The sequence below is a fragment of the Bactrocera dorsalis genome, chromosome 2 (genome assembly GCF_023373825.1).
Source record: "Bactrocera dorsalis isolate Fly_Bdor chromosome 2, ASM2337382v1, whole genome shotgun sequence".
Classification (NCBI taxonomy): Eukaryota; Metazoa; Arthropoda; class Insecta; order Diptera; family Tephritidae; genus Bactrocera; species Bactrocera dorsalis.
This window is the reverse complement of record NC_064304.1, coordinates 15,709,810-15,724,644: the sequence shown is the minus strand read 5'-3', so window position 1 is coordinate 15,724,644 and position 14,835 is coordinate 15,709,810. Positions and strand designations below refer to the sequence as shown.

General features: G+C 35.6%; 1 protein-coding gene across 1 annotated transcript; it reads right to left on the bottom strand.

Annotated features, from left to right (window-relative positions):
- Positions 1 to 3,421: 3,421 nt before the first annotated feature.
- On the bottom strand, positions 3,422 to 13,580 carry LOC105230363 (gelsolin). Its single transcript, XM_019992075.3, has 11 exons — positions 13,424 to 13,580; positions 8,463 to 8,649; positions 8,081 to 8,249; positions 6,826 to 6,900; positions 6,402 to 6,594; positions 5,826 to 6,119; positions 4,702 to 5,753; positions 4,392 to 4,637; positions 4,208 to 4,318; positions 4,018 to 4,143; positions 3,422 to 3,601 (listed from the first exon to the last, which is right to left on the bottom strand). Exons 2-11 carry the CDS (start codon positions 8,489 to 8,491, stop codon positions 3,527 to 3,529), a joined length of 2,370 nt encoding a protein of 789 aa, XP_019847634.2. The 5' UTR covers positions 8,492 to 8,649; positions 13,424 to 13,580; the 3' UTR covers positions 3,422 to 3,526.
- Positions 13,581 to 14,835: the final 1,255 nt, after the last annotated feature.

Genomic DNA, 14,835 nt, shown 5'->3' with positions numbered 1-14,835 from the left:
ATATGCATTTAGTATACGCCACGAATACATTTTAAGTTTTGATAATTTACTGCCTCTATATAATTCAGACAACAATAACAAGCCTCTGCGCCACCTTCTTCTGATGCAAAGAAGCTCTTTAATATTTGACAAAGTTTAAAACTAGGAGGTTAGCAATTCAAGTGATATTTCTTTTAGTTTTTTCGTACCTTTCTTCTTCATTTATTTTGCTTGTTTTAATAATCATTTCTTATTCTATCCAATAAACCTATTAGTGATAAAGAGTAAATAATTCAGAAGTATCGATGGAAGCTACAGGAAGCTCCATATCTATACACATGCCCACCTCATAAATCAATCATGCACCACAAACTTGATCTACGACAATCTCAACAAGTACTATATAATCCTCGTAGCACTTCAAGAATTAAATTACTTACAAGAATTCAATTAGAAAACGTTGCTTTCAGCTATTGCTTAATTTGACGATTAAAAAAATATGGAGTATATTTATCTATAAGCACCTACAACCTCAATTGGTGATACAAGAAAGATAACTTTATCGCAACAACCTATATTTGAATCTCCTCTGGAGACATGAACAACATGGGGGTATGGTTGGGCTATTTTTTATTTCACTAATAAAAATAATTCCAAGTCATTCCAAAATGATTATACAAGTATATACACTTCAAACGAGAGTATTCTTTAATACCCCTTTGGTACAAGCGTTGCGCTAAGTAGTGCCAGCCTAGTAGTAAAATCAATTTGGTCTGATACGTGGCATTATGCCTTAGCTATTGCTCTTTCGCATAACATTAACTTTACTCTGAAAAATAAGAGAAAAAAGTAGGAGAGCAATATCGAACACAGGGCGGTCATGTATCCTGGCTTAAAAAATTTAATGATCCAAGTCGGTGTTGGGTATATATATTTTACAGCGAGAAGAATTTTGTCGTCGGAGAAACCCATATCGCTCGTTGTATTTTTCTTATACTAAAAACTGGTGCATCGTTCAGGGGTTGGAGCTTAAATTTTGTGATATTTGGTACCCTGTTCGAAAAAATTTCTGCACAAAGTTTGCTCTTCACCCAAAATGAAAATCGAATATCTTAACATAGTTGAAAAATATTTCAACCGCGTATAAGACATATATTTTTCTATGAAAAATCTACATTTGAAGAGCTCACTAGGCTCTATAAATCCATACTGGTTCGGCCACTGACTAGAGAAAAATTTCTGTTAGAAATATGTATATACAATGAAATTCCTCATTTCAGACAGGCCTTATAACCGGACACCTCCCATAAGCGGACAAATGTCATGAACACGTCGTTTTCATTCATATTTTTATACAAAATCAATTCCTATAACCCGACATGAATTTGTACCAATGACCGGACACGGGCACTATTTAGATAATATTTCACTCAAATTATACCTGATAAACGGACAAGATTTCAAAAAATGTTAAGGGAGAATTGTATAGAATTTTTAGTTTCCGTTTTTTTAATTCTTATTAGTTTGTGGAGTTATGCGACAGCTTTTGTTTAAGCAAACAGTACGCAAAATGATCACAGCAAACAAACTGACTTGCCCTGACATTGGCTCGCATTTATTAGTTCAGTGGAAATATACTTCAGAGTTGCAGCTTTTAATTCTAAGAATACATTTTAAACACACCTTTTTGTCACACCTCCATATGTGAACAGCTTCCATAGCCGGACAAAAACACTGCGACGGTGAGTGTATGCATATAAATTTATATATGTATTTGGTACTAGGGAACTACAGGAAATTCAAACTAGTATTTATTTTGATTGATAAGTTCTAAATGCTAATTAAGCAAACAACTTTAATTGTTATTCATATAAATTGATATGAATACTTTAAAAAAGCTTAAAAAGCTTAGTGGCATAATTACGAATAGTCTATGAAAGTAGCATTTTATAGGTATTCCGCTACTTACGATATTTGCATGAAACGAAATTACAGATTTATAGCACTTATACGATATACAATAAACGATATCCCTTAATTACGGTAATACCCAACGAAAATGGTCGAAAAGTTAACGGAACTAAACTAATATTTCGTAAGAGCATTCTTATGTTGATTGGAGAAATTTCGGTCAAAAGCTAACTAATTTAATAGCGGGATTCTGTAACCAGTCTCTAGTCTCTATTTGAGTCATTTTGAGGTAAAATCTCAATATGTGACTAGTTACTATTCACTAAACCGTCTCTAGCGTTAGTCTCAAAATATTGCCTCAAATTTGAGACGGTAGTTAGCAGGTCACAAAACTAAAAAGAACTCTTGTCTGCCATTTTGAATATACTGAATAGAGATCATGATAGATATTAATCGATTGTCGTTTCTTTATATTTTATAAGCAACTCAAACACGAAAAGATGAAAAATAAATCAATTTTACATAAATTTTGTAAATATTATGAAACAAAGTCAAACATATATTTTTATTTTTATTGATAATTATGTTTTTTGACTATGTTATAGAAAATTGAGTATTTGTTATCGACATATTTATTATCATTCAAGTGTAAAAACATCTCTGAATAATGAAATATAATAGATTTTGTGACTGTCAATTACAGAATAGCAAAATCGTCTCAAGTCTCAAAAATCCTCTCTAACTTAATATCTCAAATTTAGAGACTTGAGACTGTCTCACATTACAGAATCGCACGGTAACACTGATAACTTAAGCGTCATGTCAACAAAATAGGAAGACGAACATAAAATGTACTTTTAAACTTTTTAAGCCCATTGTTAAGCCAACCTCCAGCTATGATGAAAATTGACGTAATCGTTCTATGTTGATACGTCATTTAGTTCTTTGACGGATTTTTTACCTCATTCCATTCATGAGATGTTCACAGGATCAAATATTTTAGATTGTGGTACTTGTCACAGAGGACAAAGCCTGTCGAAGGAATCTACTCACCAAAATCATCATCTAATAAATGTTAAGGCTAGAACTCTCAGATTCCAGAAACACTGTACTTTTTCGAAGTTATCGACAAGTTAGTTAATGGACGTGATACAAGTTTTCAACGTCTCTGAAGCCTTTGCCAAATAAATACTTGAGTTACCGATATACAAAATATCCCAAATCACTGTCCCAACATTTTGAAATACTAATTCTATTGGTAAAATAAAAATTTCCAGTTTAGTACCTTTTAAACAAAATTGCCTTAGTTATTTTATTTTTCTTATGAAAATGAAAAATAACCCGTGAAGCCGTTGAATCTTTGAAGTTACTGTATTTCCATTTTTTTTCTCCTTTCTTATGTTCATTTGAAATGACAAATAAAAGTACTCCAAATATTCGTCTTATTGTAGATTTTTATAGATATGTATGTATATGTATGTATGGGCAAAACATTTCTTTACAAAAAACTAAGGTTAACAAATAAAATACATTTTTCACCATTTAAAAATAAATTCGATGTATTTATTGTATAAAGTTAATTGTTCATTGCTTATTCATAAGGTATTCGAGACGTTTTGTGAGGTTAGAAACGCTGTTATAGCTCATTGGAGTCGAAGATGTCATTGCTTTCCAAAATTTGCTTCCTAAGGTCTTCAAACGAAGGCGTGGCCTATTGCATAAGTAAAAATAAATGAAGTAGACAAAAATATATAAAGTCAAAAATTATTTATAGAACAGTATAGAGGTTTTAGGTTAGTAATATTTATAATATAAAGAGTGAGAGTAATTTTGAAGTCTAAGAAAAATTATAATCTACATGTAAGGAATGATTATTTCGCGAGTTACTACAGTTCGATATAGCATTATTAAAATATTTAGGACAAGTACATATGTTAATATGTATCTTGGAGATTTTTTTTGTAACCATGAGTATACTAATGTGAATGTTTGTTTGTGTTTTTGTATAGTGTGTATGTCCAATAATGCATGCAATAGTTCATAGAAAATCATTACTAAATTAAGGAAAAACAAAAAAGTTGTTAAAAATATGAATATTTAAGTTATTTGAGGCTAATTGCTACTGACCTGCCAGTAATTAGCTTCCCAAGTGGGGAACATGCGAGTGAAGGCGCGAGGTTCGTGGCTCTGTTCAATGCGTATGACAGTGGTAGTATCGATTGTACGTTCTGTGGGCTCATCCTTAATATATTTCTGCAATAAAAAAATATATTTAAATAAGCAAAAATATAAACCTCTTTTAATATAGTATAGCAACCTTCGCCAAATCGAGAATTCTGCCGTTTTCCTCGGCTGTGGCGCCTGTGCCGACCCACATGTAAACTTCATCACCGGCGTCCAATAGCATAATGTCATTTGTGTCGAGATCCTTCGCACATAAAACGAAAGAAACAATAATTTTGTAAGTAAAAACTAATTAAGAGATTATTTAGACCACCTACAGCTTGTTCGAATTGCGCAATTTCCTCCACCTGCAAACGTTCACCATCCAAACGACAGTGGAATAGCCTTGGTTCAAGTAGAGGCTTAGTGGCTTCATTCATGCTGCGATCGTAGATGCCTTCACCGTGCAAAAGCTCCCAAAAGTTATCGGGCTCAGCACCCTCCTCAACCACTTCGACAACAGCATCAGACCAGTACTTCGAAAAACGCTCGATGGCCATATCCTTCTCGAACTTGCTAGCGGCCTGCATTTTTGCAACAATTTAATTAAAAAGTAAATTACAAATATGAAAAAGCTGTAATAATTACCAAGCCAACCCATATATAGACCTTGTGCGGGTTCATTGTGGTCAAAGCAAAGACATCAGTTGAGGCTAGTGACGACGAGTCCGCTACCACTTCGCTAGCATGCACATCGCTGGCATCAGTGCCGCGTATGCGATATAGTTGTGGATGGATCGGTACAGCAGTGTAAGATGTAACCAATTTTCCCTTGAATAATTTGAGAAAATGGCGGGGTTCATTGTTCTGTGTGGTACGCACCAATATTCCATCGAGTTCAAGCGCCAAGGCCAAGCCATCCTCGAACGCACGTTCCTTTACAACTTCTGTAGCTTTAACACCCTCCCACACGTAGATAATCGTGCCTGATTCGCCGTTCTTGTTATTGTACTTGTAAACAATTACATAAGCGGCGAATCCCAACAGCGGCATTTTTGGTGTCAGTGAAATAGCGTTTCGCAATGTGTCTCCACGTCCGTGATTACTAACATATTGTACCGCTTCTACGATGTCATTTTCACCGTTATCGGGCATAAAGCCAATAGCACTACCTCCGCTCTTTTTGAGTTCTTCAACATCGGTAAGTTCGCTTAATTCCGAGTCGTCTGAGTCATAACCCATGGCAGAGCGCACCAAACGTGTGTGTGACATGCCTACATCGCGCCAAGTGGCGAAATATTGTTTGAATGGCGCAGATTCAGCGCCTTCGACCACGCGATGTACCTGTGTCCAAGCGGGGTACTTTTTGGTGCTTAAAAATTCCTGTGCCTTGCTCAAGGCATCAGTTTTTTCCTTTGGTGTCGAGCGACGTCCCACCCAAACGTAAATGCCAGAGCCAGTATCCAAAATAAAGCAGTCGTTGGTGTCTAGCATTTCTTGACGCAAAGGTTTTGTGGCAATGGGATCGATTTTCAAACCATTACGTGCATCTGATACTTTATATAAGGACACTGAGTTCGCATCGGCCGTCTCAAAAGCACCATCCTCTTGCTCAGCAGCCTCGTCCGGCACTTGGTTTGGCGCGCCTGAACCTAAAACTTCAAAAAAGTGCTGCTTGTCCAAATCCGAGCTGAACTCATCTAATAAATTGAAAAAAATATACATATTTAATAATTTAATATTAAATTTTACCACCGAGTAATAACGCTTACCAGTTATCTCAACCCTGGCACGTCCGTTATGATCTTGATCGCGAATTTGATTCGCCGCGCTGATCGCTTTCAACTTCTCCACGCGCTTTGCTTGTGGTCCGACATAAACGAGAATCTCATTGCCGTTATCTAAAATGAAGCAATCTCCTTTGTTCATCGACGACACGGACAGATTCACTTGACGAACACGCACGTTACGTTTGCCCTTCACCTGGAAGAGACGCTTCTCGCCGGCTGCATTAGTCTCCACATGCTTGAAGCCGGTTCCAACGCCACCTTGCTCATAACGTACACCTGAAGACGACATAAAAAAATACAATTACGATTTTTTAAGATCAGAGATGTGCGATATAAATATGATCATATGGTATATAATATTACAAATCTCAGATCATAAATATTATATACAAGTATTCTATTTGTTTATGCTCGCTTTGGAGTTAATGCGGACCCTCTCGAATACATCATATATTTGTATCAATTATACTAATACATACAAAAGTTTTGCTATAAATCAAAAGGCAACTGTGGGGTGCTTTGCATTCTTTGCTTGTGAGCATAGTTGTCTGTACTCACCGTTTCTGAAGTAACTGAGAAATAGCTGTGATTCGTGATCCTGAACTTCACGGTGCTGCACCGGTGCGCCATTAAGCTGGTCATCCAGCTGCACAGCATAAATAGCAGCGGCACCAGCCTCGTCGGTCGATGTTTCCGAACCCAACCAAAAGTGAATATCCCAGGAGAGTTTTTTGTCTTTGCGTTCGATTGTCTGGCAAATGAAGAGAAATTTCCAAAGTAAAATAAATAAGTGGAAACGAATACAATGAGAGAAAGAAATTTTGTAAAGAAGGGAGAAATGTATGAAACGTTATTGGTATGCTTTGCAGTTTTAGCCACCCATTGAACGATGGGTGCCTGAAATATGTATTTAATGATTTTAAAACTCTCTTAATTGTGGTTTAAATGGATGATGTTCCGATTAATACTTTTATTTACTTACGTTTAGTACAATAAATGAGTCTCCGGTATAAAATTTGCCATAGTTATTTTTTGGGTAAGCCACAGGTTCAAAGTTCTGAAAGAAAAAATATGTAATATTTTAGTAGGCTCTTTTTTCTTACCCCTAGATATTAGGTTAGAAAAGTTGACTGTAAGTATTAAAGCTCTGTGCGATGCACTAAATAAATTTTTCTTTGAAGATTACTGGACGTCCTAACCATTCAGGAATTCTGCTAAAAATAAGTTAAGGTATTGCAACATATAATTATTATTTCTATACAGCTAAGCTGTATCGATATTAATCTCCATAGATAAGACAAAACCCTGCCTAGGTACTTAACTGATCTCTTCTTAAAGATGACGGTTTCAAGTACATCTTAGATAATCTCATCGGCAATGTGATTCATATTTTCTGAAATAAATCCTTTACTTTAAAAAGTGGTTTCTAATTAATCGGTGTGGATTCAGATTTAAATCCGGCCTAAGCATACATATATCAGCTTTTCAATAATGAAAATCCCATCGTCCTTTTACTGCTTCTTTTTGGAGTAGACTGCATTTATCTCTCTTACAACTTTCGCTCAGTAATGAATAGCTCAGCATAGAAAAATAATTTAACCGGTTATGAGGACTTGCAATCCAAGTAACATTAATTTATAAAAGAAGGTTTTGTCGGTTGTTACGCAATGCTGTCCCTATCGGTAACGACCCTACTGAAAAACCGTTTACAACGAATATTTTTACTTCGAAAGTCCATATTTGTGTAATTTTTTATACACATACAAATATTTATACATATTTATATGTACGTATATAGCACACAAGAAATGTCTAATAATATCGCATGAAATATTTTGATCACTCAAGCGAAATGTTTTGATTGAAAAACTTAATGAAGATGTTTTACAGTAAAAACCGCTTTCCGGTCATGAACTTATTTCATCAGTAGGTACTTTCTTTGAAGAAATCTTGTTGCAGTTTTGATTGATCTTTTGCGGTTGTAATTCGCTTATCAGCAAAAACCAACAGACATTGCCGATGATTCAAGAGCGTGTTGCGTGTTGTTCATATTTTGCATAAACAAATCACTTTTAAAATTTTTTAACAAGCCGCGAAACACGCAACACAAAATACCGTGAAATAAGTAAATCCGTACCGTTAACTTCAATATGTATTAACACATACACACACATATGCAAACATTCATAGCATAATTTTTGGGCTGAAAACCCTTTAAGCCCCTCATGGTAACTCACCTCAATGCGCCAAATCTCCAAACCAGGCGCCCGGCCGGCATTGGCGAACGCACGATGCATGACGCTGCGACTGGGCGCGAATTTGTCACTTTGGGCCGGTGGCTGTATCACGGACGACTGCGTGCGGAAGGCTGGAGCGCCGGGCAGCAGCATAAACACAGCCAATATGCTGAAAAATATTATCTATTATTGCAACAAATTGTGGCACGTATAAAAAGTTCTTGAAATTAATTACAACTCATGAACAAAAATTTAAATAAATTTAAACTTTTTTAAAATGTGTTAAAAATTAGTTTCTTAAGTCACTTTTTGTTTGCTGTGGACTTTATTTCATTCAATAATGTCGGAAAAATGAGAAAAGCGAACTAGTCGACTGAATTACCTGCAGATTACTGCCATCTTCGCTGCCATTTTCACAGCTCCTACCAAATGTAGCCTCAGTAACAGTTAAACCAAAGCTTGAGTTTAATTTGTTTTGAAATGAACGATTTTATGTTGTTGTAATTATATAAATGCTCTCTTTTCGACACGCTCTACACGCGATGCTCAATTAATTATCTCGGATTTACCTGAAATGAGATGTAGATAATAAATTAATAAGTTATGAAGAGCTAAGCTCGGTAATAACCGAACTTTTCATACTATTTCAACTTTAAAGGATAAAAGCCTAAGACGAATTTTCACTCGATTTTATTAATTCTAAGCACAAATATACAACGTTATAAGAAAAGAACGCTCCCTCAATGTTATTAAGATAACTCACATATTGGCCGATATATAGTAGTATAAAGTCACTTGAAAACTCTAAAATAGTTGTATTAAGTATATCCGATCTAAGGGATGTATTCAACCGATTTTTATACACATGGTTGTAGTTCAATTTCGCCCATTTCCATATTGTAACAAAGTGTCAGAGCTATACCACATACCAAATTTGGTTGAAATCAGTCGAACGGGTCTCGAAATATGTGTTTTCAACCTCAACGTAGGTGGTGCCACACCAATTTTGACTCCAGATCTATTAACCCCGGACACATTCTTTCAGTGGTCCTCCTGGAGATCGATTCTTATTCTTAATTGGCGTAGACACCGCATATGCGATTATAGCCGAGTTAACAACCGCACGCCAGTCGTTTCTTCTTTTCGCAACGTGGCGCCAATTGGATATTCCAAGCGAAGCCAGGTCCTTCTCCACTTGGTCCTTCCAACGGAGTGGAGGTCTTCCTCTTCCTCTGCTTCCCGCTGCGGGTACTGCGTCGAATACTTTCAGAGCTGGAGTGTTTTTGTCCATCCGGACAACATGACCTAGCCAGCGTAGCCGCTGTCTTTTAATTCGCTGAACTATGTCAATGTCGTCGTATATCTCGTTCAGCTCATCGTTCCATCGAATGCGATATTCGCCGTGGCCAACGCGCAAAGGACCATAAATCTTTCGCAGAACTTTTCTCTCGAAAACTCGCAACGTCGACTCATCTGTTGTTGACATCGTCCAGGCCTCTGCACCATATAGCAGGACGGGAATTATGAGTGACTTACAGAGTTTGGTTTTTGTTTGTCGAGAGAGGACTTTGCTTCTCAATTGCCTACTTAGTCCGAAGTAGCACCTGTTGGCAAGAGTTATCCTGCGTTGGATTTGGATCGATTACGGGATCAAAATAAGTTACGGCTTATAAAAATAAAATTAAATTCTGTAAATTATTTTTATTGATTTATTAAAAACAATGTCTTCTTTAAAAAATCATAAAAAATAGTATTTTTTCTGACTTCCAGGTGGATATAACATTTAAGACAGAGTCGCTCGATAACGTAGAGGGGTGTTAGCTGAGGAGGGGTCTCAACGAATTTTTTCTCCTAACTTCATATTTACATAAAATAATTCATTTAATCAAGTGCGATATTTTTCCTTATGCTTCCTTTTCATTTGTTTTATGATGAATTTGTTTACAATTTGTTTATTTCCTTCAAGCACTTTTGCATGTGTCATTTGTTATTATTGTTTGCTGAAATAACATGTTTCTTGTTTGTTTATATTGCAATTTGTGCTTTGAACTTATGAAAAAGTTTCTCAAGTTTATTTTTCGTTGACTGACATCACTTATCGCAAAGATAAAACTTATTATTACAGTAGTCCAATTATCCGAACTCCGACTATCCGAATCGCCGATTATCCGAATCACAATGTAGGAGAGTGGATGGCTTGTGACACGTCTGACCCTGGTTTTCAAATTCTCAATGACGATGAAATTGTTGTAACTGTGAGAGAAGATGTTGAAGTGGAAGAAGAACTTTCTGCTGATGTTGAAGTAGACGCTGGACCATCAGCTAGTGAAGCATTTGCCGGCCTCGAGACTGCTTTGAAGTGGATGGAGCGTCAGCCCGAGTGTGACCACTTGTAACTGCTCACCGTCAAGCGAATGCGTGACCTGGCTGGTTGAAGACCGCAAAACAGCTTACATTGACGGAGATGTTTAAAAAACAATGATTTTTATTTCTAAACTTGTACTTAAGTACATTTTATTTATATTTAAAACATGTGAAAATTTCATGTTTCTTTCATTTAATTCAATAAAAAAATAGTGCAATATCAAAACGTAGATTTTATTCTCTCCAATGGCAATTAAAAAAAAAAATCCGATTATCCGAATATTTGATTATCCGAATGAGTCCCGGTCCCCATTAATTCGGATAATTGGAGTTCTACTGTATTGAGTATTTTCTTAAAAACATTGACATTCCTGTACACATATTTTATTGGGAATAGCATCTCAAAGATACATATACGAGTATGTATAAGGTATTGCGAACTAACACTGCGAGGTTATGAAATACGTGCAAATGTCGCCTAATTGATTTGATATTTTTATCTTTGCTCCAAACTATTTTTTGTATTTCTTCTGCTGCCTATTCATCCCTCCGCCTTCGTATTTAAAAAAGCTTTGCGCTAAACAAAAATGTAAGCAATAAGCACGTAAATTATTTAGCAGTTATGAAATTGAAACAAGGCTTGGTAATACCTTGTAACCACTGAGCCGTGAGCTCGTCAATCATCTTTAAGAAGCAAAATGTCATACAAACATACATAAATACATACATACATACATATGTAGATTTATCATTGGAACAATCAGAAACCGAAAGAAAGCGAACTTGTCAAAATTTGTAGCCGCATAACGAGCGTCATAAACAAAGCTTAATGATTTGAATGCTCATGTTTTTATTTGTACTACATATTACAGAGACGGCTATTCATGAAACCGATGTCAACGAATACCGCAAAGCATTTACTACGAACTTGGCACTGACACTGTCCTCCAATGTACATACGCGCTCATACACATATTAGGTCATGCCAGTAGTTGACTAATAATATGTACAGCACTGTTGTTTTATAATTTCTTGCCGGCAATTGAAAATAATAAAATATACGCTAAAGTATAGTATGTATGTATGTATATGTAATCAATGCATATGCATGTAAATGTAAATATAAAAATGTGCATAAGTGCCTACAAACATACATAATTTTAATATATTATGTGCATACTTATTTATAATTAAAAAAATATATGTGTATATACAAGCATTTAATCAATATTGTAAATAAAAAACGAACATACTTATTTTTCAAAAAAATAGAGCAATATAAATATATACATATATTTATATGTACGTAAGTACGTAGATTTAATTTCAATCAAAACAAAAATAATAAATATTTAAATTCCAGGATCATGACCCTAAGATTATTTTCGAATTAGTCCGCGATAAGTCTAGTTCTAGAAAAGTATTGGATTTGGTACGCCAATAATCTAAAAAACAAAATTGACTACTAAACAGTCTTAGTGAAATAATATACAAAATTAAATATTGAAAGAAAATAGTGTGCTTCTGAGTAAGATAGAGTAAAAAATATTAACTTTTATCACTATTGCGAATTCAAAGCATAGATATACATATGTACATACTTAAAACATAGTCTCATTTACCATAAGCATGGCTCTAAAGCGCAAAAATTCGTTTTTCTGAAGCAAACGAAGAGTAGAAATTCGCTATGTAACGTTAAAAAGCTATGAGTATTGTCCAAAGTACAACGTCAAAAGGTATAAATATGCAAATACTTTCACCTCACAGAGAAAGAAATGCATAATATATGTATGTATGTATGTATGTAACTATTATATTTCTCTGTTTAATAGCAAAAATTTTGAGCTTTTTGATATACGTATGATTTATTTGTACACGCAATATTTTTTATTTATTTATTTACATTTAAATTTAATATCTTAGTCTAATCCAGTCGAACTCATATACAAATGTTTCAGCAATAGTTCTCTACATCGAAGTAAATTAATTTCACTTTCTTTAGCTATGAATCACTACAAAGTTGCATTTACAATTATTACAAAGAATTATATAGTGATATTGCCTTTGTTATTATTTTTCAAACTTCGAAGTGAAGTGAAAAAAATTACGTACGCAAGTAAAGCCAATTACTGTCACTCAAGCAGGAAACCGCATAAAATTTACCGATTAGCAGTTTTGTTGCTGAATAACTTATTCTATATACATATGTATGTATGTACTTACATATATTGAAAACAATTGAAAGCTGTCTCAATTAAACTTCCACTATTTTATTTTCCTACTAAATTTATTTTCCTCCATATTTCACCTTCATTGCGTTCTTGATGTCCCGACATTTCATACTACATACATAAGTACATATGTACATAAGTATGTACAAACAATCAATTAAAATTTTAAATAAGCACAAATCGAACAAAAGTCTTTCTAAGTGCTCCAAGTGTGCGGCATAATTACTTCCAAAGAAAAATGTTCAATTTGCGCCGGAATGAGTATAAATTGCTCACACCCTCAATCCTTTGCTTCTGCTGTAGGCACATACATACTTACATACATTTGAATAGACTTAACTACAAAGTTTTTATTTATTATAAGTTCTATCAGCTTTTATTGAGCTGACAAGCTGACCACCGTCTGTACAATAAACAAAAAAAAATCTTTTCTAAATGCGCAAAACCAATACTTTTTTTAAAAGACGGGTTCAATTACTCTTCACTATTGTGTACGGTACATACAAAGATACGCGGAGTGAGATAGTATATAGCATTGCAGATAGATTCTAACATATTCGTATTGGCTTATTTTATTAGCTTAAACCATTTGTTTATATACATAGATGAATTATGTATTATGTACGCATATAATACACGTTTTGATAGACACCAACAAATTTCTTCCGGGCATAATTAGCGTACATAAATAATCATTATATGCTAAAACTTGTTTAAATCACAACACACCACTCTAATATGTATATACCTTTTCCCACAAACGGTTCCCACAAAACACTCGCGATTTTTCGTATATTTTAAAGTCGTGTTATATTTCTTTGGTATTAAAAAAATTGACTTTTACCTCCGGCGGATAACGAGGTACTGAACTGTTTACAAACTCTGTAGCTGTTTATATTCAATTCGGAAATTCGCTGGTTTTAAACCTATGCTCCCTCTCTCGCTCAATCGTTCAATGCGCGCTTTAAATTAAATTCATTCATTTATGCGGAGAACTTTTAGCGCTAGTAGATCACTCGTGCCTTAGGCGAGACTTAGTGGTGATAACATAAAATCAGCATCCGAGAGCAAAATACGCTTATCAATTGCGCTGCGATGATTTATAATTTCTGAGAACCGGCGAATGCTCCTACGGATTGATATGCACTTTCATATATTCAATTAATTATTGTTGTATTTATGAACATACATATTTCCCCTCCGCCAAATCGTAAACCACTCATGATCTGTTGACAAACAAAGACGTTTTCTAAGAATTGTTTTTAATTCACACGGCTTTCTTATCAATTAATTCAATTTGACACAGGAATGCCCCATACGTCCTATAGATAATTTTATAGTAGAGGAATTTCCGGCAATATAGTTAATTAGCCATGAGCTAATATATTTATAAGTACCACTTACATACACTGGGAGGATGGAGTCATATGTAGAAGTTCACGCAAGTGAGGAAAGTTCTCTGATCGCCATTCACTTGGGAGTGGCCAGAAACGATTCTTTTACATATGACTCAAGCAGCTCACGACTTCCGGTCTTTGACCAAGTATCCTCTGGGTAGCCTAAGAACATCCGTTTGAAGGCGAGCTAACGTGAGAAGGCGAAATATCCCCTACATAGGGTTGTGCGCTGGGTTTGGGACCCGCCACGTAATACAACACCCCAGCGAATAGTAACAACCAGCCTCGGATGAGAGACCCCCCTTTTGTTGACGACCATGGGAAACGAAATAAGGACTACGAATTGAGGGCATGCACCTGGAATGTCCGGTCCCTTAATTGGGAAGGTGCCGCTGCCCAGCTGGTTGATGTCCTCGTGAAAATAAAGGCTGACATCACCGCCGTCCAAGAAATGCGATGGACGGGACAAGGACAAAGACGAGTAGGTCCTTGTGGCATTTACTACAGTGGCCATATAAAGGAGCGCAAGTTTGGTGTTGGATTCGTGGTGGGAGAGAGACTCCGTCGCCGAGTACTATCATTCACTCCGGTGAATGAACGTCTAGCCACAATCCGCATCAAAGCGAGGTTCTTCAACATATCGCTGATTTGCGCCCACGCCCCGACGGAAGAGAAGGACGATGTGACCAAAGATGACTTTTATGAGCGCTTGGAGCTCGCTTATGAGAGCTGCCCCCGCCACGATGTCAAAATCGTGCTTGGC